General features: G+C 38.2%; 4 protein-coding genes across 4 annotated transcripts; 1 reads left to right on the top strand and 3 right to left on the bottom strand.

Moving 5' to 3' along the window:
- Positions 1–4648: 4648 nt before the first annotated feature.
- On the bottom strand, positions 4649–5066 carry GCK72_023512 (uncharacterized protein; the record flags this gene model as incomplete). The annotated part of the gene is made up of 3 exons (XM_053735423.1): positions 4649–4759; positions 4804–4937; positions 4988–5066. 3 exons carry the CDS (start codon positions 5064–5066, stop codon positions 4649–4651), a joined length of 324 nt encoding a protein of 107 aa, XP_053578989.1.
- Positions 5067–5839: 773 nt separating this feature from the next.
- Positions 5840–11661, bottom strand: GCK72_023513 (uncharacterized protein; the record flags this gene model as incomplete). The annotated part of the gene is made up of 22 exons (XM_053735424.1): positions 5840–6193; positions 6250–6396; positions 6443–6511; positions 6556–6693; positions 6747–6953; positions 7024–7211; positions 7260–7359; positions 7413–7484; positions 7531–7698; positions 7764–8627; positions 8678–8806; positions 8895–8957; positions 9005–9136; positions 9418–9571; positions 9918–10067; positions 10274–10386; positions 10434–10520; positions 10905–11046; positions 11130–11254; positions 11302–11383; positions 11429–11528; positions 11571–11661. The coding sequence occupies 22 exons, from the start codon at positions 11659–11661 to the stop codon at positions 5840–5842; spliced, it is 3675 nt and encodes a 1224-aa protein (XP_053578990.1).
- A 2669-nt stretch (positions 11662–14330) lies between these two features.
- Positions 14331–15493, bottom strand: GCK72_023514 (uncharacterized protein; the record flags this gene model as incomplete). Its single annotated transcript, XM_003102632.2, has 6 exons — positions 14331–14478; positions 14546–14652; positions 14719–14915; positions 15024–15139; positions 15224–15369; positions 15416–15493. The coding sequence occupies 6 exons, from the start codon at positions 15491–15493 to the stop codon at positions 14331–14333; spliced, it is 792 nt and encodes a 263-aa protein (XP_003102680.2).
- Positions 15494–16529: 1036 nt separating this feature from the next.
- GCK72_023515 (uncharacterized protein) lies at positions 16530–17282 on the top strand (the record flags this gene model as incomplete). Its single annotated transcript, XM_053735425.1, has 3 exons — positions 16530–16968; positions 17014–17073; positions 17122–17282. The coding sequence occupies 3 exons, from the start codon at positions 16530–16532 to the stop codon at positions 17280–17282; spliced, it is 660 nt and encodes a 219-aa protein (XP_053578991.1).
- Between the last annotated feature and the right edge of the window lie 4274 nt (positions 17283–21556).

The following is a 21556-nucleotide window of genomic DNA, read 5'->3' on the forward strand; positions in this document are numbered from 1 at the left end:
GTGTAACTCATTGTAAGAAAAGTCTGACATACGAAATAAACAACAAGCACTAGAATAAGCTAAACATGATGAACATCGTTATTGTCATGCGCTCTATTCCGCAATTGATATATCTCTGTCTGTTGTTAGCAGAAACAGGGTTGATTATATATCTGGAAGGAGACAGCTCGAGCAAGCGGCACTGGCTGACACGACGTGCGTATGTCAAGCTTTTTCCGTCATCAACAGAACAAGGTAGTCACACCTCTACCTCTCGAGGGATAGAATCCACTCTTCAACTGATTACCACTGTCTAGAAAACTCATTTTGGATAAAATTTGGAAGCGGCGGCTCGAGCAAGCGGCACTGCCTGACACGACGTGCATAGGCCAAGCCTCTCTCGCCACCGACAGAAGAAGGTAGTCACACCTCTACCTCTCGAGGAATAGAATCCACTCTTCAACTGATTACCACTGTCTAGAAAACTCATTTTGGATAAAATTTGGAAGCGGCGGCTCGAGCAACCGGCACTGCCTGACACGACGTGCATATTTCAAGCTTTTATAGCAACATAACAAGGTAGTCACGCCTCCAACTCCTCCAAGGTTTCGACACCTGATCAACTAATAGTCACTGTCTAGGAAAGCTATTTTGGTTGGTACTCAAAAAAAATATTTGATTCGTGATCAGGTAATAAACTTGAATCGTCGATCATGCAGTAGAGCAATCAATTCGAACGACGAAATCATAGAAGATTTTATACTTTCAGACAGGACTTTGTAGTACTGAGAACGAGTGACATTAAAGCATTGGAACATTCGTAAAACTACAAGCAAAAAATTCAGTTTTTATGAAACTTGAACTTGAAAAATAAAAATAAATGGAAAACTTATGCGATTGATAGGAACATATGATATGAGTGGAATCAGATCAAAATCTGGTTTCAGATCTTGATTGCCTCTTGCAAAGAGAATATTACAATTTTCATTTTCTGCTATCGTAAAACACACAAAACAGCAGCAGCTAAAGCAATGGTGGACATTTCAATTGAATACGCTGGATCGTCAAAATCTTCCTGAAAAATGTTTAAATAGGAAAAAAACGATTTTCTTAATATTACATTTGTGCCTCTGAACAGATCAATAAACTTCGAAATTTTTTGTTTACAATAGCTGGATCCAGAGACAAGAATGATAACGCTGAAATGACTTGGTTAGGATGCTAAAAATATTGTTTAATATTTATTCGACTAGAAAAACATTTGAACACCCATATTCAGGAAGTCTTACTCAAAATTTCCCCAAAGTAAAACTCACGGATCCCAGAAGAGAAAGAATATAATAATATACAAGTGGTTATGCATGAACGGAATATTTGAGTCCGTATTTGATTTCCGATCTCTATCTAAGAAAAAGAAGATATCAGTTTGAGCAATTGAGCAAATAGAAAATAGAAACGTCTGCACTGTCATTCTGAGGAGATCCATTCTAGTAGCTGGGTCAAGTATGATTGCAGGTCCCTCACGTAGCATCTGAATAAAAATAAACACACTGTTCTCTACATCTAAACTTACTGCATCTCTACCAGATATGATTAAAAGAACGATTAACATCAATATAGAGATACGAGCAATAATAGCTTGAGTTTTATAAAATAGATAGAACATTGAAGGGTCGCATTCCTAAACGAGAAATCAGATTTACTTCTTGTACGTCAAATTTACTTTTTCGACATAAATGAGAGTTTGAGTGAGTTCAATGTTTGTCATCGAATTTTTACTATCACAATTGAACTGATAAGTGTAGACCAAGTACAGAGGAATCATCCAACAAACAACATCGAATGCTCTTTCGATTCTGTGTAAATGAAAATTAGAATTTGTATTTTGCAAAAAGAGAAAAGTTCAGCAAACAATTTCTAACAAAACTGAACCCAATATCTCTATCCTAGACAACTATCATTAATTCAAACAATAATCTGAAAATTTTTAAGAATTGTTTTTAAACATCACCATTTCGAGCGGTATGTTTGAAGAGTTGGAGAAATATATTGTCGGATAAGATGAATCATCATCCCGAGAGGAAACAATAGACGCACAGTGGATGTGTAGAAAAATATGTTATCAAAATATTGCGGAAAGAACCACCGTACATTCATCATTCTTAAGCTGGATTCTCGAAAAACAGAATAATTTTTTCAAAACTTACTCCTTATATTCAGTGAACAAAGACATCGTACCAACATTCAAAAATGCAATAAAATTCGAAATTTGCATTTCTCGTACAATTCGTTTGAAGACATTACTAGATTTAGTTGAAAAAATGCAATAAATTCCAATAATCACAAGAAGAGCCATAATAAACGCTAAGCACATTCGAGCGCGTACCGTGTCAAGCTGTTCCGAGTTGGTGATATTCCGACTGTCCATCTTTTTCAACTCGAAATACTACTCAAGTTATCTGAAAATCGATTTTTGGGTTGTTGATAAAAAACTAGAAACGAAAGAGAGAAAAAGTTGAAGATAGCAATTTGAATTTATCTTGAAAATTGAAAGCTCTCAACATATTTCACAAATGACTAGTGAGAGAAAGAGAGCGCGCATAATTACGGAGTTATTAACAGAGCGAAGAGGCGGACTTTATGAAATCACGTTTGATTTTTGTTTTGAAAAATTTTAGCTAAAAATGTTTTTTTTTAAACACAAAACCTGGTTTACTTCAGATATCCGCAAAGCGCTTTTAGGTACGCTAAATGCACTGGTGATAAAAACAACGAAAAAAAGGTTCAACCAGCATGTCAATAGCTTGTGATGTATTTCAAGCTTTGTCCCAACTGCATTTATTGCAACTGTCGTACGTCATCTATCATGAAATATGAAACGACCACAAGAATGAAACTGAAACAATTTTTTTCAAAGAATCACAGGTAATACAACAGTTTTTAGTCGGTTTCCTGTTTGCCAACTAAATAGAATGTTTTTCACAAAGAATGTTGTACTTCTACCTCGTCGTCTTCTGTTAAAGTTTTTTTCAAAATTCATATTATTGCTTTCTGCTAAACCTTTTTTGGCTCTATTGGCAAAGAATGGTCCCAACCACAAAGAACGGTCCCAAAAAATAAAAGAACAGTCCCAAAGAATTACATGGTCCCTACCGCAAAGAATGGTCCCAACCGCAAAGAATGGTCCCAAAATTTTGGGTGACCCAAATTTCCGAATTACATGGTCCCAACCGCAAAGAATGGTCCCAAAATTTTGGGTAACCTAAATTTCCAAATTACATGGTCCCAACCGCAAAGAATGGGCCCAACTCAAAATTTTAAAATTTTTCAGCAAAACTAATTTTCACGCCCCTTTTACCCAGGCTTAGGAAGGTTCGGGGCTACCTGATGATTGTCACTCAAATTTTCGAAATTTTAAGCATTTTCTTGGCTGAAGGTGTGTGGCTGAAGGCGTGGGAGAGGCACTTTTTTGTTACATAACCTTTCTCTTAGGCTTAGGTTTCTTAGAAATTTGGAAAAAAATGGGCAAACCCTATTAATTTGTCAATTTTTGTCGTTTTTGTCAAGTTTTTTCCGAATTTCCAAGAAACCTAAGCCTAAGAGAATGGTGAAAAGTGGCCCCCACAAGAATCACACAGATTTTGTAAACTTTGTTCATCTTTCAGCACACTGATTCAGAGTCCCCAAAAAACAATTTTTGAGTGCCCCCCCCCCCCAAACTAACTCAGCGTCCCTTTTTTCGTATCAATTTTGAGGGACCATTCTTTGCGGTTGGGACCATGTAATTCGGAAATTTGGGTCACCCAAAATTTTGGGACCATTCTTTGCGGTTGGGACCATTCTTTGCCAATTGAGCCCCTTTTTTTTTCAAATTTCTGAATTTGAGTTCTAGCCATGGCGAGAAAACATGTAATTTTACTTCAATTTTCCAATTTTTGTTTAAATCCACAACTATAGCAGTCACAACCCACGTCAAGCATCTCTCCCGGGGTTTGCTTTTTGATCAAGTAATAGTCATTGTCTAGAAAATCTATTTATGAAAAATATTGAAAAATGAATAACGTGATTCGTTGAAATGATTATCACGGATGAGGTTTAATGTTTTTCAAAGTATACCAGATAGCGGTAAACGGAAGTATGTAAATGAGGATACGGTTTTCAAAGTCTTATAAGGATTCAGGCATTTAATATCAGACTTGCAACGGGCCGGGCCGGAATGAAAATTTCCAGGGCCCGGCCCGGCCCGGCCCGGCCCGGTCGCCCCGGAAGTTCAGTACTAAAAAAAATTCAAATTTTTTTTTCGAAAATTTCCCGATTTTTTTTGAAACATATTTCTTAAAAACAATTTTTTGTAGGTTTCGAAGGTTTTTGAAAAATGTACTTGAGGAAAAATATGAAAAATTTTCAGAAAATAAATTTTTGGACAAAAAATTGTAGTGAAAAAAGTTCAAAAGTTCAAATCCGGGCCGACCGGGCCGGGCCGGGCCGGAATCTTGCAAGTCTGTTTAATATCAATCCAGGATGTGCGAGACGGGAAAGAAAAACGTCCCAATTTTTCCTCATTCGAGCGTCAATCTCAGATTTCATGCCTCTTCAAGCCCCTTGTGATACATTTCTACAAAAAATCAATGTAATGAAAACATTTATTGACAGAATAATTGTGTGGTTTTTATTTCTTTCCATCGAAGAAAGTGTTTCCACCACCACAGTTTCGGTTGGTATTGTTGAAGCAGCAGACGCAACTTCTTTGGTCGTTGGAAATGAATCCAGAAGCGAAAATCTGTAAGTTTCATGATGAGCGTTGACCTGACAAACAATTCCTACGTTGGTGAGTCCTTCCTGAAGTGCTCTAGCACGGCAACATCCTCTGCATCTCGATGGGCTTGTATTTTCAGAGCAGGTGGCGGTTCCAGGAGCTCCGTCAATAAGTGCAGAGACAACGGTACGACGGGAGCACGCTGAAAACGTTCAGAAGTGAAGCCGTTTTGGCAGTTTTGTATGAACTCACAGAATCCGCATCGAAGACGATCGCTATTTTGTGAGTAGGCAACAGCAGCCAAAACCAGGAGGATAAGAAGAGAACGCATTGTGTCGTCGTGTATCTCAGTAGTGGCACCTGCTCTTTTTATATGCACTTTTTTGTTGTGTGTGATGTCAGAAACACAATCAAAAATGGATTCTTTGTTTTGGAAAAGTTTTTTCTAAACATTTCGTCCGAGAACTGAAAAGGCGTTAGATTGGGTCGTGACAAACGATATGGCGAGGAAACTTTCAATTGAAAAAAATCAAAAAACCAAAATCCATTGTATATCATTCGTTGTTTTTACAAAAACTTCATTTACTATAACTTAGTCATTGCGGCATTGTTCCGTTTTTTAGTGAGTGATTTATAGAAATTGTAGCCAAAAATTGCTGTATTTTTTTCGTTGTTCAAAAATCGGTTGATATTAAGATCGCCTCGGCATTCAAAAAAAAATTCCGAGTAAGTCTGTTTTGTTTATGTCAAATTGTAATTATGTGTATACAGTGATATTTATGTTTTCCATTATTGACAAAGAAATGAGTAAATGTTAGGAAAACATTGAAAATCAACTTTAGGGACCAATTTTTCTCTGTTTTGTGCTCGGTAAAGGCAAGAAAGCTATCAACAAACCAATAATAAGGAAGAATTATAATAGAGCAGAAAAGTAAGCTCAGGGCCAAGCGACAGAAAACTGAACATGTGACGACTCGTTAGGGAAAAAGCGGTGGGAAGGATGGGTGGGAATAGTTCAGAAAAAAAACCAGTAGACCAACATTGATATGAGTTCAGAAACAATGGACACTTCATAAATAAAATAAAATAGTGAATGACAGTAATTTATTTAGCAAATTTCTTCTCGAAATGACGGAGTTTGTCCTTGACTGAATTTGTTGGAGGAATTGCAACCATTTGCTTAACACGTTTGCCATCATCGTCGTATCCATCGCTGACCCGTCGTGTCAGCTTTTCTTTGAGCGCTTCGAACGAAAAATCTTCACGTGGTTGGTACTCGATGTCAGTGAATAGTGAAGTCTTTCGAACAATTGACACGTCATCATGGCTTTTCTTTGAGTTATGCTCATTCAGCTTTTTGTGTAAACTACTTTCTGATCTCATTTTCATAAGACCGTTTCCAAATAATGGAGGAGGTGCTAGTTTGGTTGGAGACTCCACATCGCCAGCGAAACGAACCTGCAAAAAATCAAATTGATTATCTGGAATACAAAACCTGAGTTAGATATGCTAACCTTCTTTCTTTCCTCTGAACTATCTCTGGTGCTAATACTAGACGGATGCGATCTGACACTTGACTTAACTGACTGTTCATCTGTCAAATGGATTCGCACGTTTTTGTTGGATGACGTGTCACTGGCAGAGTCCGGCGACAATTTCAGCTGAAATATTTATTTTAATGTTTGCATATTTCAGACAATGTGATACCGATGTTGTATCTTTTGTCTTTAAGCTTCCCACTTTTCCATCTTTTGAAATTTCCAGATGATTCGTAGTCTGAAAATTAAATTATAAATATGAAGGAATTATATAGTGCTCACCTCTCCAGTCAGCTTGGCAGTTGTCTTCTTCAACGAAGATTTTTTAGGACAAATTGTTTCCTCTCCCTTCAACTCTACTTTGTTGACTACTGTTTTGGTGCCAGTTACCTTGGAATCCTTGGTTTGATCTCCGTTCACCTGAAAATCCATAGTTATATGTGTGGAATCACAATGTTGGAAACAAATATTACCTTAAGAGACTGTTGAAGAGTAACTTGTGCTACGTCCTTGTTTTTTACGGTGCTGCTCTTCTTGACCACTTTTTCTTCATCTTTGTTCTCCGTTGTTTTGTGATCTTTTTCTGACACTGATTTCTCTGCACTCTGTTTCAATACATTCTTTTTGACAGTCAGCTTTGGAGCTGGTTGAGTGCTATCTTCTTCCTTTTTGGTTGTCACCTAGAATAAGTATTTATAAGTTTATGACCTCAGACTTTGTGGAATCTTATGAAAATTTCAGTAATCTAACCTGACTTATTTTAACGTCATCTTTCTGTGAATTCTTCTTCTGTGAAGATTCAACACTTTTCCCATCAGCTGTGTGCTCCACTTTTTTCTCAGAACTCTTTGTAGTTCGCTTGACGCTTGTTGTAGTTTGAACAGTTGTCGTCGCTTGCTTCTCTGACGTCATCACAATTTTTGTTGATTTGTTGTCATCTGAGAACATGAATGTTGTTTTCAAAAAAGTTACAACAGATGTCGTACCTTTAACAGTGGCGATAGCATCTTCTGGAATTAGTTTCACAATTTTGGATGATTTCTTGACTGGCTTAGCCTCGAAGTTTACCACATTAGTTTTCAATTTCTGCAAAAACAATTACAACGTCGAAGAATTTTGCACGTGAATTTTAATCTTACAGGAATCTTTGCCTGATCCTCAAGAACTTGAACTGGAAGATGGTCGTCAGTGCTTCTTTCACTTTTAAGACTCTGAAAAGCTAACATTGAATATGGACATGAAATCAATTCTCAATACCTTTTTCTTTGTGAGCACTTTTTCAGACTTCACAATTTCACCGTTTGGATGAACTGTTTCTACGACTGAATGCTTGATCGCAGTTTCCGTTGATTTGGACAAAGTGGTCGGTGTTGGAGCAGCATTGAGAACATCATCCAGTGATTTGTCACGTTTACGGAGAGCACCCTGAAATGTCAGAATTCGGAAAGGTTTTGATCTTGGATTCACAACACGATTTTTTTCTAACTGACCTGTCTCGCCGGTTTCTTAGTTTCTGGTACTACCTCTTCTGATGATGCAGCGGTCTTAGATTTTACTACTTCCTTGACTTCTTTCTTTTCGGCGACAACAATCTTTGGAGATACATCAACAATTGGGAGAGGTCTCATTTCCGAAGCAGGGTTTTCACTGGCACGTTTTGAGCTCAAACTTCTTCGTTTTTCAGAGATATCAGCATTTCCGTTCAGAAGTTTTGTCCTCTCGTCTTTTAAATCCACAGGTGCCTTTGGCTTTTCCAATTCTGCAGTAACAGTAGTCACCTTTTTCTTCTTTTTCACAATTTTCTCTCCGTTCTCGTCAACCAGTGTAGCAGGTTTCTCAGACTTCACAGAACCAGCCGACAACTCCACAGTTTTAGTCTCCTTCACCGAAGCCGAACTCTTTTTCCGGACGTCTTCTGTTTTCTCCGATTTCTCATCTTTGGTTACAAGACTCTTCCGTTTGATTTCTCCATTTGGTGCAGTCTCTAACAACTTGGGTACTGTTTTCTTGGTGTCAGATACCACAATAGTGTCCTGTTTAAGAGGAGCACTTTTCCGTCTGATGTCTCCATTTTCTGTAGTTTCAAGAGTTTTGTAGACCGTTGGTGCAGACTCTGAGGGTTTTTTGACAGCCGCTTCTTTTTGAATTTTTTCTTCTTTCACTGACGTCAGGCTTTTACGTTTTGGAGTTGTTCCATTTTCTGCTACTTCCAAGTTTTTCAACACTTTCACTGCTGCTAACAAACTCTCCCCTCCAGTTGAAGCTCTCTTGGTGAGCATTTCCGGTGGGGGTCGTAGACTAGTATCATCATTGTTCTCAGATAGTTTTTTCTTCTTCAAGCTGGGTGTTTTCTCCTATAATAAATTATTTCATTTCACTTTCCAATAATTAATTATATTCTCACCGTCTTTGTGGAACTATCGGCATTCACAATCTTCTTCTTTTTCTTTTTCTCCATCTTCTCTGGGTCTGTAGACATTGTTGTGGCCTGAGTCACACCATCACCATTCTTTTTCTTTTCCGAATCGACAGCCTGAAAATATTTTTATTGTGGAGGAACAATTTGAAAAATATATATTCTTAAACCATAAATTAATGAAATTCAATTTTAGCTGACAAACCATTTTCAAAAGAGAGCCCAAACCGGTTGCTGGAGTAGAAACTGATCCAATTGCATTGGTAATCTGGAATGACACACAAAATGTTAAACGGATTAGAAAAAATGAAATACCTTTTGTTCTTTTTTCTCCGCCATTTTGAGAAGGGGATCGAAGAATTTATGACCATTTGCACTCATACGAGTCTTCAGAGAATTTCTCAATCGGTTCATCTCTATCAAGAACTTCACATAAATTATCATACGCTGAAAGAAGAATAATGAAAAAGACGAATGTCGGTTAGAAGATGAGAAGTAAAAGTGCGAGCAACGCACACTCTACGTCTAAAAATAGGAGGAAACTTCATTGATATGAAATGCATGGTGACGCAGGAAGAGTACATCGTGGAATCTCCGAAGACTTGATTACTTATTCACTAATTATTCAGAGCAGCCAACTAGGTAAAATCGGAAATTCGAACTACGCGTTGTCTAGAGTGTAAGGAAATGAAAATAGAAAATGAAAAGAATGAAAAAGTATAACATACCCGGAATTTCCTTCGTGCATTATATCTCATAATCTGTTTGTTATCAAGAGTTGGAGCGTTGAGCGGTTTTTCTAGAATTGTGTTGCACGCAGCTTTTTGACGATGTTTAGAGATCCATGGGTGTTGAAGACATTCATGTGGGAGCATACGTTTGCTGCAAAAAAAGTTGCAAGAACACGACTTTCTCATGAGAAGGGGGAATTCGGAGACGATCAGTAAAACATTAAAAAACAGTTCTTATATCATTTTTCAAATATAACGTTTTTTGGCCTCCAAAACAAAAGCGTAATTATATGTTCATCAAATTGATTACACTGGAAAGAAAGAAACGATACAGTTAAATTGTCAAAGAAAAAAGAAAGTCTATTCAATTTGTCAAAGACCACAGTGGCAAAACCCGCGTGTTCTCGTCTTCATTGAATAAGATTCTTGAACTGAACTTCAATTCTACTACGCAGCATGCAAATTTATAAAACCCTACGGACTAATTTCGCACTCACCTCTGATCATAAATTAATAATTTTGTAACGAAATCCTTCGCTTCCTCACTGACTGTATCGAATTCCTCCGTAAACTCCCAAACACCTTTCTCGACGTTGCAATATGTCTCTCCCAAGTTGTCACCAAGAAACGGGGAGTATCCGGATAGCCTAAAATGCAAAAGGCAATTCACATTGAGCCAGAGCAAAAGAAAAAAGTTTGGTCTTCAGACGCCGTCCCTCATGGATTTTATATTCATGAAAATCCATGGCACATAGGTCACACAACACGAATTCCAAGAATCGAGAGTGATTCACTATTGTATTCTTGCTCATCAGTGAACTTTTGAACAGTTGTTTTTTAAAAGGAAACTTACAAAATGTAAGTTATAACTCCAATACTCCACATGTCGGTATGATAATCCAATTTTTCAAACTTGATAACTTCCGGCGCAGCAAACTCTGGCGTACCCGCCATGTATTTGAGTTCCTGAAGGATGATTTTGGTATATCTAGAGGAAAATACCAAAAGAGTACCTGAGTTCCATCATAATGCCTAGCTAGACCGAAGTCAATGAGCTTGATCCGATTACCAGTTAGCGATACACACATTATATTTTCCGGCTGAAAAAATATTTTTTATTAATTTTTAAATAGTGAATTTGTTGTGTGTTTTTTTCATATTCCCTATGTTCATTTATTTGATAAACTTCGTATCCCTATTTTGATCCCTATTCTCAGATTTCACACGCTTCCTGCCAGCCATTTCAACTTTCTCCTCTCCGTTTTTTTCTTCTTCCGCCCACAAGTCTCATGTTCAAAGAAAAACGCATCCTTCTTTTTTATCACCAAAACTCCCGCATGTCTATGGCAAAAGCACGTTGAGCTGTGGGTGTGTGCTGTCAGCTGTTTTCCGGTGAAACGGGGAGAACCTTAACCCCTTTTCCTCCAAATAATGCTTCCGCAAAACTTCATCATCAAGAGGCGCCCCGAGTTCAAGAGCCTCACCTTCACATCCAGATGAAGAATGTTTTGTTTATGAATGTAGTCGATAGCTTCACAAAGTTGGCAGATGATCATGACGACAGCAAGCTCAGAAAGCTCATAAGACTCTTCAGCGACCCGGTCAAAAAGCTCACCACCCCGCACACTGAAAAACCGATAATTGTATATTAACATGAAACAAATTTCTAAATGATTCCACATGTGGTTTACTTTAATGCTTTTACATACATTTCCATAATCAAAACCACATCGTTGGTGGTGGTGTAAAATGCATCGTAAATTTGAGCAATTCTTGGATGGCGAAGTCCTGTGAGAATTGACACTTCTCTTTCCACCTCCGTACGGTCAGCTTCCTTTAAATAAATTAGATTGCAAGTTAAACAATAAAAAGTAAACTCACTTTTCTAATTTTGATAAATTTAGCTGCAAACTCTTTGCCCGTAGCTTTTTCAATAACACAGTACACTTTTCCAAACTTTCCACTTAAAAATATCAATTAGTTTTTTATTAAGAAAAAGAATACTCACTCTCCTAGGAGTTTGGTGACCTGATATAACGTATCAAATTTGACATTGGCTCTGATGTTTTCGATCTTCTTTACATCAAACACAGGGGGTTCATCAAGTTCTGAAAACGGTTTGGGATCCCATAAGTGAGAGGACACTGTACCTGATGGATAGTGTTCATCGACTTTGATCCTTCCACTTCCACTGGGTTCGGTCCCCATTGGGACTTGAAGCGAGAACCTGCGATGGTTCATTTTTCAAAGGTTAATACAGTCCACGAATAAGAATAAGAATGACCAGAATCGGAATTAGGAGAGAATTTCAGGCGACTACTGTTCAAGGGTTTACAGACGATTGTCAAACGATGACTAATATTTGCTTCTCTTCGTTTCTATCAATCAATCGGAAACGTTTTCAGAGAAAAAAAGGAGAGGGGAATAAATAACACAATAACAAGGGAAATATTTGGAATGTGATGCAGAGAACTTTAAAAAAACATGAAGTTTATTGAAAACATTTTGCAAAAAAAATTTGATTGACTGGTTAGTTTACTACCACTATACTAAAAATAGTGTCACTCATAAATCATAGTATTTTTTGAAGTTTAGTTTATTACATATGCACTTTCACTATTTAAATTAAAGCGCGTAATAGAAAAGAAGGTTGGTTTTGTATAGTTATAAACAAAAGTTGTGAAATTAGAACTAGTTAAAAATCTTTTAAAACGCAATTTGACTACAATAGGTAAAACTTCTTTGAAAACAGTTCGATTTTATTATTGCTTTAATATTTAAATAACAACGCCACACAATTTGCTCATTTCAAAATGTTTATCATCTAAACGTTTGAACGAAGAATGGCAAGCTGATAAGTTATACGTGCTTATTTTGTGCGATTGAAAGTAATAAAACAAAAAAGTTCGATATCAGTTCTCAAACAACTAATACCTTAAATATGTGTGACGTTGTCTACGATTCAATGAAGAGAAAAAAAAATAAAATCATTGTGTTCAAAGTTTGAACTTTCTGAGGTAAAAAAATATATTCGAAGACTGTACCCTCTCCGGAAAGTATTGAAAATCACAAGGTAATACAAAATGAGGAAAAATGAAATAATCAGGTACACCCCACAGAATTTCTATAGATGAAGACAAAAAGCAAAATACATAAGTCGCGTTGTTTTTTGTGTTGTTGTTGGTTGAGGTAATGCAGGAACACATGCAGGAAGAAGAGGCAAAAATAACAATGATCTATTTTTCTCTTTGTTTGAATTAGTAGAGTTAACTGAATGTTAAAGAGTTGTTGACTTTATTGCAAACAAAATTGAAATCAATGAGCTGTTTTTATTTTGATTAGACCTTATTAACTTTTTACTCTACAAAAACCTAAAGGTTTGAGGATTGGATCACAAAAAGCTGTGCGAGGTGGTGGTGACTGTCTCAAACATTCGATGAGCAAATAAAGTGGGTGGTTTGAGTTTTGGAGAAATTGACGGCGGAGAGTGTTTTGAGGAGGTGGGCAGGAATCTGAATGTGAATGTGATACCGAAAAAAAAACAACATTCATACAGGATACAATTCATTCTGATGTGAGGAAGAAAAGAAACAGTGGGAGTGAGATTAGGATAAAGAAACATAATTCAATTGCGATTCATGGTTAAACGACAGAGGATATGAAGGAAGAATGTTATGTTACACACCGAGGATCATCTAAACTGTTAGGATGCGTGGTAAACTGGCAACTATTAACAAACGGAAGAACAAAAAATACTAGCTAAGATATTACCGACAGAAATTGCATTCATTTTGCGAGTACTAAAAATTCTGAAAAAAAAGAAAGATACAAGAAGAAAGAAAAAAGAAAAGAAAAGCCAAAAAAAGATTGTTCAGGTAGGTAAAAGAAAGTAAATTCAACAGATTCAACTAGTGACAAATGTTTCACACATTTTGCTCACCGCGCAGTACTCTCTCTTTATTCTACTGTTTGCAGTTCGTCGGCTAGTAACAAGTTTTTCGTTCAGCTAATTTTTGCGCGTCCGTTTTCTGCTAACTTTTCTTGTGTCTCTAAACAAAACACTTGTTTGACATATTGTCTCTGTCTATTTCGGTGTGACTTCTTTTAGGTGGGAACTTTTTTTTAGGTTGTCGGTGCAATTTGAGACATTTTTTATATACTCTGCATACATTTTGGGACCGAAGACAATTCGAAAACTACAACAGACAAAAACGTCAAAGGAAGAGCTGACAAGACAAGAAACTATGATCATGGGTGATTCACACATATTTTGAGAGTGTATTCTATCCAACAACAAAATAAAATATATCAGATGAAATGTGTCTATAGTATCCAAATCAAGAAGAAGAAAAGTAAAAAGTGGGAGAAAGATGATCAAATCGAAAAAAAAGAGAACCACCACCATCAGGCTGTATTACAATCAATAGGTCGGGAGGGATCATAAGAGTGAGAGACGAAAGCGCTCCTCGGCGGGAGCAATAACTGGAGCTCGAGGCCCCGGTTGAGAAATCGCTTTTTGTTGGGATGTCTGCGTTTCCTAGGTTTTATCTCTTTTTATCCAAACCCATCGAAGATCACACTTTTCGCGAGGTGTTCAGTAACTAATGGGTTATTTTACGTCACTTTCTTGTTTTTGCTCGTTTCGAATTTAACGAAAAAAACGGAAATGTTTATTAGAAAAGAAAGTTTGAACATATCACATAGTGAAACAAAACCGTGGGAAATAGTAGTTATCACAATACTCAAATACCTTGATGTATCAAAAAATGCTGGTAAATCTCAATTTTGGTCAGAAAAAGAAAACAGGACCATGATTTCAGAATTGAAATCAAATGCTGAGAGAGAAGGTTCAAACGCAGTTGACTAGTTTAGGTTTAAAAACTTTAGGATAGCTGTGTATCCAACCATTTCTAGACTGGTGCCATGTCGCTGAACATGAGAGTTCTCAATTTTTCGGACAGGTTATCCTCCTTTTCGAATGCTCCTTCATTTACCAATGCGATGTTATTCTTCAACATGTCGATACTCAATTCCAGTAGATAGTCGATGCATTCTGTCCTGAAACATGAACAATGAGCAGTGATCTCTTTATCATTTGAAATCATCCGAAGTCATCATCACTCACATGATCTTGGTCGACTCCCAAGTCGGGCCCCACACAAAAAGTCCGTGATTTCTGACAAGAACTGCGATTGCTTGGGGATGATTGTCGAGAACTCCTCTTATTGGCTCCTGAAAACGTGCGATATTGATATAGAAATCTGGTTTTTATTGGCGAATTCGGATAATTTCACCTACCAAAAGTTGACTCTCGCTGGGCATGTTATCAATGATTGGAATCGATAAAGTGTCAGAGTATTTCAAAGCTTTTCCGGAAAATGGATCGTAGATTCCTTTAATGTATTCTTGATGTGAGATTTCGAAACTATCGGTTTTGATGAGTTGGGTAATAAGATTGGCTGATTTTGAATGGGTATGGATTACACATTCGCTTCCTGAAACAATTCTTGTGAAAATGTGTTTTGACACTCAAAAGTAGTAACTTGACTTCCTAACCCACGCTATGTCATACACAATACATACTAAGAAAAAGAAAAACTGACCAGTCTCCTTCATGATAAGCGAGAAGAGCACCGAGCACGATGAAACAGTGATCCGTTTGTTAGGCGGTCGTTGAACCTCAGTTTTTTCCGAGATATTGTAAACAAACACGTCTTGCCTACAAAGAAAATAAACCTTATGTTCAACATCGTAACCAATTGAAAAAGAAAATCAGTGAAAGGAAAATAAACTAGGCGCTTACTCTCGGATACGCTCTTTTTGAAGTGCCGAAGGCGAGATCATCAGTTCTTTTCCGGATATACATCCCATTGCACCTCCGCTTCCACGCATCCATCCGAGTTCGTAGAATTGAACCATCAATTTTGTGAAGTTTTCAAGTGTCATCGGCTGAAATAATTATGTTTTTTTCTTGGAATATCAAATATGAACTTACACCTTCATCATTTCTGTTGTCGAGAGTAGTGTCCACTACCAATTCATTGAAGTTTGAATCGCTTATAAACTCGGACATTCCAAAACCGTTATTCTCAATTATCGAAAAAAGCCACACGCAATATTAATATCGAAACAAAGTGGTGTACAGGTTGAGATAGTGGTAAAAAGGCCAAGGCACAGTGTGGCCAGCTCTCTCCAATACTATCTCGTCTGCACATTTCTCTCGGTTCTCTTCAGTGCGCAAGGTTATTTCTTTTGGTTGCCCGTCTTTTTTGAATGCATCGATTTTCTCGGGCTTTCCTTTTGGGCATCCGAGAAAAACCTGGTGCCAGTGCCAAATAAGTAATTGACGGAAATTGAAAATAACGGAGAAGAACTTGGTGGAATACAATATTTGAAAAACATAGAACACGCTCAGTTTTAGTGATTCAATACTATCCAGAGATTATTGGAAGGATTTGAAAAGAAAAAACTGGCGAATAATAGAAACTGGGTTTGAATTTTCAGATAGAAAACATTTTTTTGTTTGATTTTTCGAAAATATGACATTTTCCTTGAAATACGACTTTTGCGGAAAAGATTGAATCTCCGAATCTCCGTTTTTTTCAATCTCAATCTCAAAAATATTCATGTTTCCCGATGAAAACGATAAAAGAAAAAAGCATAGAAGGATAAACATATCGATATGATCATCCATGATCCAAGATTGAAATCCAGTGCGGAAAGACTTTTTTTTGTCTCCAACATTCAGATGGCGTACCGATGTCAATTGCCGCGAACAAGCGTCCGCCGAGAACCTAATGAAAAAGTAGTCATTTCCACATTCAGCCAGAAAAAGGAATCGTATAACGTAACAACATGCCTCAAAACGTAAGACGATCGTGGTAAATATAATGCGAATATCATAGACAAAGACACTATTTCTCTTCCTGCGCTAACGTAACAATCCTGTTAGCCGTGCACTTTTTTTGTCTTGCGTAAGTCTCGAATGCATGATAATACTTGCCGATGGCAATCAAACAAGCATTTGATAAGTTTTTTGTCTGAAACGACAAAAAGCGAGACGCGCTTATAAAAGGACGCATCCAGAATCCTAGAAGGTATTCGAAACAATGAGGTTTGCACTGTTTTCTATTCTCTGCCTTGGTTTCGCCTATTTTTCCTACACAGATGCTTATCTATTCGACCCCAAAGCAGTTGATGCACTACTACGAGAAATTCGCGCAAGATTACAAGCGACTGGAGATGACCCTCACGCAAAAAAGATTGAACAGGAGACAGAAGAAATCAAAAAAGAAGAGCTCATGCAAGCAGAAGGAGATGTTGAAGGTTCTGGATCAGGAGAAGAAATTGAAGGATCCGGAGAAGTTGTGAGTAATGTGACTGGAGTACCTATCATGGAAGAAGAAGGAAAAGTTGACAAGAAGGAGAAGGAAGCGTTCCCAAGACCAGAACCAATTTTTGATAAATATGGAAATCTGAAAAGCAAGGACCAATTAGAGTCATTGACTTATTCTAATTTCAAAAAACAGGCACCAATCACATTGCAAGGTAACCAACAAATAGATAGTTTATTTTCAAACTTAACAATTTCAGACCATTACAACAAGAATCCAACTGGAACATTACAAATGCTCCAAGGACTTGATATTCATGGTAACAGTAATTTAAATATCGTTTCAGTTTTACTTTTTCTGCTTTTAGGAGCGTCCGGTGGGTACCACAGAGCATTATCCGGAGGATATCTCCCTCCAGCAACTTACGATCCTTACAATGTTAACTGGCACAGTTATGGAGATGAGGGTGTTAAAATGAAGGACAAAGCGATCTCAGTTTTTAGACGGGTTATTGCACCAGGAGTGTAGTTTGTGAATTGTTACTTTTGCATTGTTTTTTTTTGGTTCACTTTTTTTTCCTTTCTTCAACTTTTCCAATTGTATCTTGTCAATAATAAGCACTCTGACAATATTACTGCTTCATAATAAACATTTTGTTTTTTTGTTTACTGTGTTACATTTTGTTCTAAAGAAAAGCAAAACAATACTAAAATGGCGGCCAAACCCATTTTAATTCGACCACCAATTTAGTTTCCTTTTTGATAACGTCCTTGAGATTTTGGCATGTTCGTCTTCTTGAGATTTCACAGGACACAATAAAAAACGAGGAAGTAGATAGATGAATCTCTTTTTTCTGACTTCAATCCAAGGTTACTAACATTACTCGGGTTTGATGTTGATGGCATGAGATAATGATGGGAGAAACCAGAATTCGAATACTCAGAATAATACGAGAAAACACGGAGAGTAAGGTTCAAGGAGATTTATGTGACGGCAATGTATGGAGGGAATCAAGCGGTGAAAATTGCGGCAAACTGAGTGATTTAAAAATAGTGGGTATCCAAATAGCATGTGACAGAAGCATTAACAATACTATAGTACAAGCGCTTAAAGATTAAAATGAACGGGAGCCTACAGAGAACACGTATTTCAAAAACTATATATCTACATTGCACACCAATAGCCTTCTAGAAATAAACTGACTGAATTATAACTATTCAATTATCTGAATAGAATACAGTATCCGGTGGGCTAGGGAATGGTCAGGGCTGACTTTGGAGTTCAGCAACGAGACCTAGCAGAATCGATAGATAATCAAATTCTGATGGGAAATCAGTTTTCAAAAATTGCTGACGACCCTCCAGAATCCAGATATTCTGGTCTGAAAATCGAAATTTAATACATGTGATTTACTCGATTTTCCACCCAAATTTGACTGTGTTTTGCCCCAAATATCACGCCACCTGAACAACACTCTCGGCCAGCGATCCGTGGTCAAGTGGTAAGCGCGTCTGTCTTTGAAGCACGCTATGCAGGTTCGACCCCGACTTTCCCAAAATTTTTTTGTTTTTTTTATTTCGGTTCTTTTTTCTGTTTTTATAGCTTTTTTTCAATTAAATCGAACAAGACACTGTTCATCAGCCATATTTTATAGCCGCCTTCCTGTAGACAATATCCTGAAAGTTGATCTCACCAGCCGTTACTTCTGTTAGTTTAACCTTCAAAGTAATTCATGACATTCCTTCGCAGTTTCCGGTTCGATTTAATTGAAAAAAAGCTATAAAAACAGTAAAAAGAACCGAAATAAAAAAACAAAAAAAGTTTGGGAAAGTCGGGGTCGAACCTGCATACCTTCAAAGACAGACGCGCTAACCACAATTTTTGAAAACTGATTTCCCATCAGAATTTGATTATCTATCGATTCTGCTAGGTCTCGTTGCTGAACTCCAAAGTCAGTCCTGACCATTCCTAGTGACCATTCCTAGTGAGTGTTTGCGTGTTAATTTTTGTAGTCTTTTTAACATAGGTCAAGTTCGGAACTTGTGGTGAAAACCAGATTAAATCTGAAGAACGTTCTTGGCGTGCGCTACCTTGAACGTCGACTGAGCATACTGAAAACACTTGTTTCTTCCAAAAAGTTATTTTCATAATAGCATATTACAAACGAGATTCATAAACTCTAACCCTCCATGTATATCAACGTATGCGTCCAGTCATGGTGTTACTTTTTTACTAGAACGAATATATTTTAGGTGTGTGCTGAAATTCATCTAAAAATTTAATTCTTTCCCAATTTTGAGTTAAATCAGAAGGCAGAGACACATCATTTCCTTGTTACCTACCGCATCGTATTCTTGTTGTTTTCGATAATACAATTGCATAAGATGAAGTGGTTTCACAATCAGAACAGTTTTTCTGTCTTCTTTATCTTTAGTGACCGTCATCTCTTGTTGCCTCGCCTAATCTCTTGGTCTAGCACACTTGTACTTCCTTCTTTTCATGACCTCCCTGCCTGGCCACCGTTTTTTATGTTGGCAGTTCCTGTTACGTCTACTACTTACCTACACTAAGCCACGCCTTTCTCCTTGCAAGTAGTTGGTATAAAAACGATTCGGAAGACCATTCAAATCACACCAAACTGAAGATGTTTGAGGAGAAACTTCTTGTATCCATCGCTTCGGCTTTCTCGACCCTCGCTGTCGTCGCCTGCCTTATTGTGGTCCCATCCCTTTATTCCACCATTGATGAGATCCACAACGAGGTTCTTGATGGAGTTCGTGTGTTCCGTGTTGAGACTGATTCCGCTTGGACCGAGATGATGGACATCCAAATCACCGTCACTCCACCAACCAAGCCACGTGTCAACCCATTCAACTCCGTTTTCCGTCAAAAGCGTCAAACCTTCTCCGGACTTCCAGCATGGTGCCAATGCGAGCCAACTAAGCCAACCTGCCCACCAGGACCACCAGGACCACCAGGACCAGCTGGACAGCCAGGTAAATTATAAGTGTTTATAGTCCTCGCCCTAAATTATATGTTTTCAGGAACCCCAGGAGCTCCAGGACCAAAGGGACCAGACAGCACTACCACCTACGCTCCAATCACATGTGCTCCAACTCAACGTGACTGTGTCAAGTGCGCTCCAGGACCAGCCGGACCATCTGGACCAGCAGGACCAGCCGGACCAAAGGGACCAGACGGACGTCCAGGACAACCAGGATCTGCTGGACACCCAGGAGCCCCAGGACAACCAGGACCAAAGGGAGACAACGGAGCCCCAGGAGCCCCAGGAGGATCCGGACAACCAGGACATCCAGGAAAGGACGGACAACGCGGAAGAGGAACCGCTGGAGCTCCAGGAGCCCCAGGAAAGGCTGGACCAGCCGGACCAGCCGGAGGACCAGGAAACAACGGATCCGATGGAACCCCAGGACCAGCTGGACCAGCTGGAAACCCAGGAACCCCAGGAAACAAGGGATCCGATGGACACCCAGGAACCCCAGGAGCCCCAGGAGGACCAGGACACGACGCCGCTTATTGCGCCTGCCCACCAAGATCCGCTGTCTTCGTTTCTCGCCGTCATTAAATTTTACTATATCAATAAACTCATCAGCATTCCAAATTTGTTTTTTTTCACATGAGATACTTCAATACGTTTTGTATTTCAATAAGAATTGTTTAAAATAGAACGAAAAAACTAGAGAGAGGAAAATATGCTTCAGCTGTTCCTGTTTGATGTTGTTCCTGTTTGATGGGTCAGCAAGGCGCCAGACCCAGGAACACCAGGAGCCCCAGGAGGACCAGGACACGATGCCGCTTATTGCGCCTACCCATCTGCTGTCTTTGTTTCTTGTCGTCATTTAATTTTACTATACCAATAAACTCATCAGCATTAAAACTTTGTTTTTCGAAAAATATCACATTCCAGTTTTAACTTTTTCTGAAAGCGCTAAACAAAACGTTTTCAAGTGTCAGACATTTCTCGTGCACCTGCTCCTACTCCCTCCACCAAAAACTTAATTACGTGCACATAAACCTGAACACGCTTCCGCTTTTCTCATGTCTTGGAAACTCTCAAATTTCGATGTTTGAAATAGCACGAAAGAATCTTCCCTCCAGACACACAGGTCAATCTCTGTCGGAGTTTACGTGAGATACTTCAATATCTTTTCTATTTCAATAAGAATTGTGTAAAGTAGAACGGAAAAAAGAACTAGAGAAAGAATAATATTCTTTACAGCCTGCTCGTCAGACCCCAATTTTTCTGTGTGACAGTTGTAATGTACTTTTCGTATCAATGATGATTGCCGAGATTACACCGACTTCTCTGGTGTGACTTATTTTCAGCAAACAACATTTGCGTTACATTTTGACCTATTCATAATTGCATTCCTTTTTCGATTTCTGAAAATTATTCAAAAATTCAGTAATTTTCAGTAAACCATAAAACAAACCAATTTCATTAGCAAACAGCAAACCAGAAACAAAAATGCAATACACTTCGTATAACTAAGAAAGCGAGGTGACGTAGAGAAACAGTTGTCGAAACGGACGGATTCGACCCCAATACACGAGCTGTTGTGTCCGCTCGTCTATCCGCCAGGTCGTCACCGTCCTGAAAAGAAAAGAGCGTAGCGCGAGCGGAATGCATATTGGAGCCGCTGCATCGCATCGATTTTGTTGTGTTCCCGCTGTGGGGCCCTCTGCCACCCAGCTATTTTTCTCATTAGTGACTTCTATTTTAGAATGAATGAGTCTAATGCTAAACGTTCATGTCTTATAAGTAGAAAGATTTTGGAATA

Source organism: Caenorhabditis remanei, chromosome X, assembly GCF_010183535.1.
Source record: "Caenorhabditis remanei strain PX506 chromosome X, whole genome shotgun sequence".
NCBI lineage: Eukaryota > Metazoa > Nematoda > Chromadorea > Rhabditida > Rhabditidae > Caenorhabditis > Caenorhabditis remanei.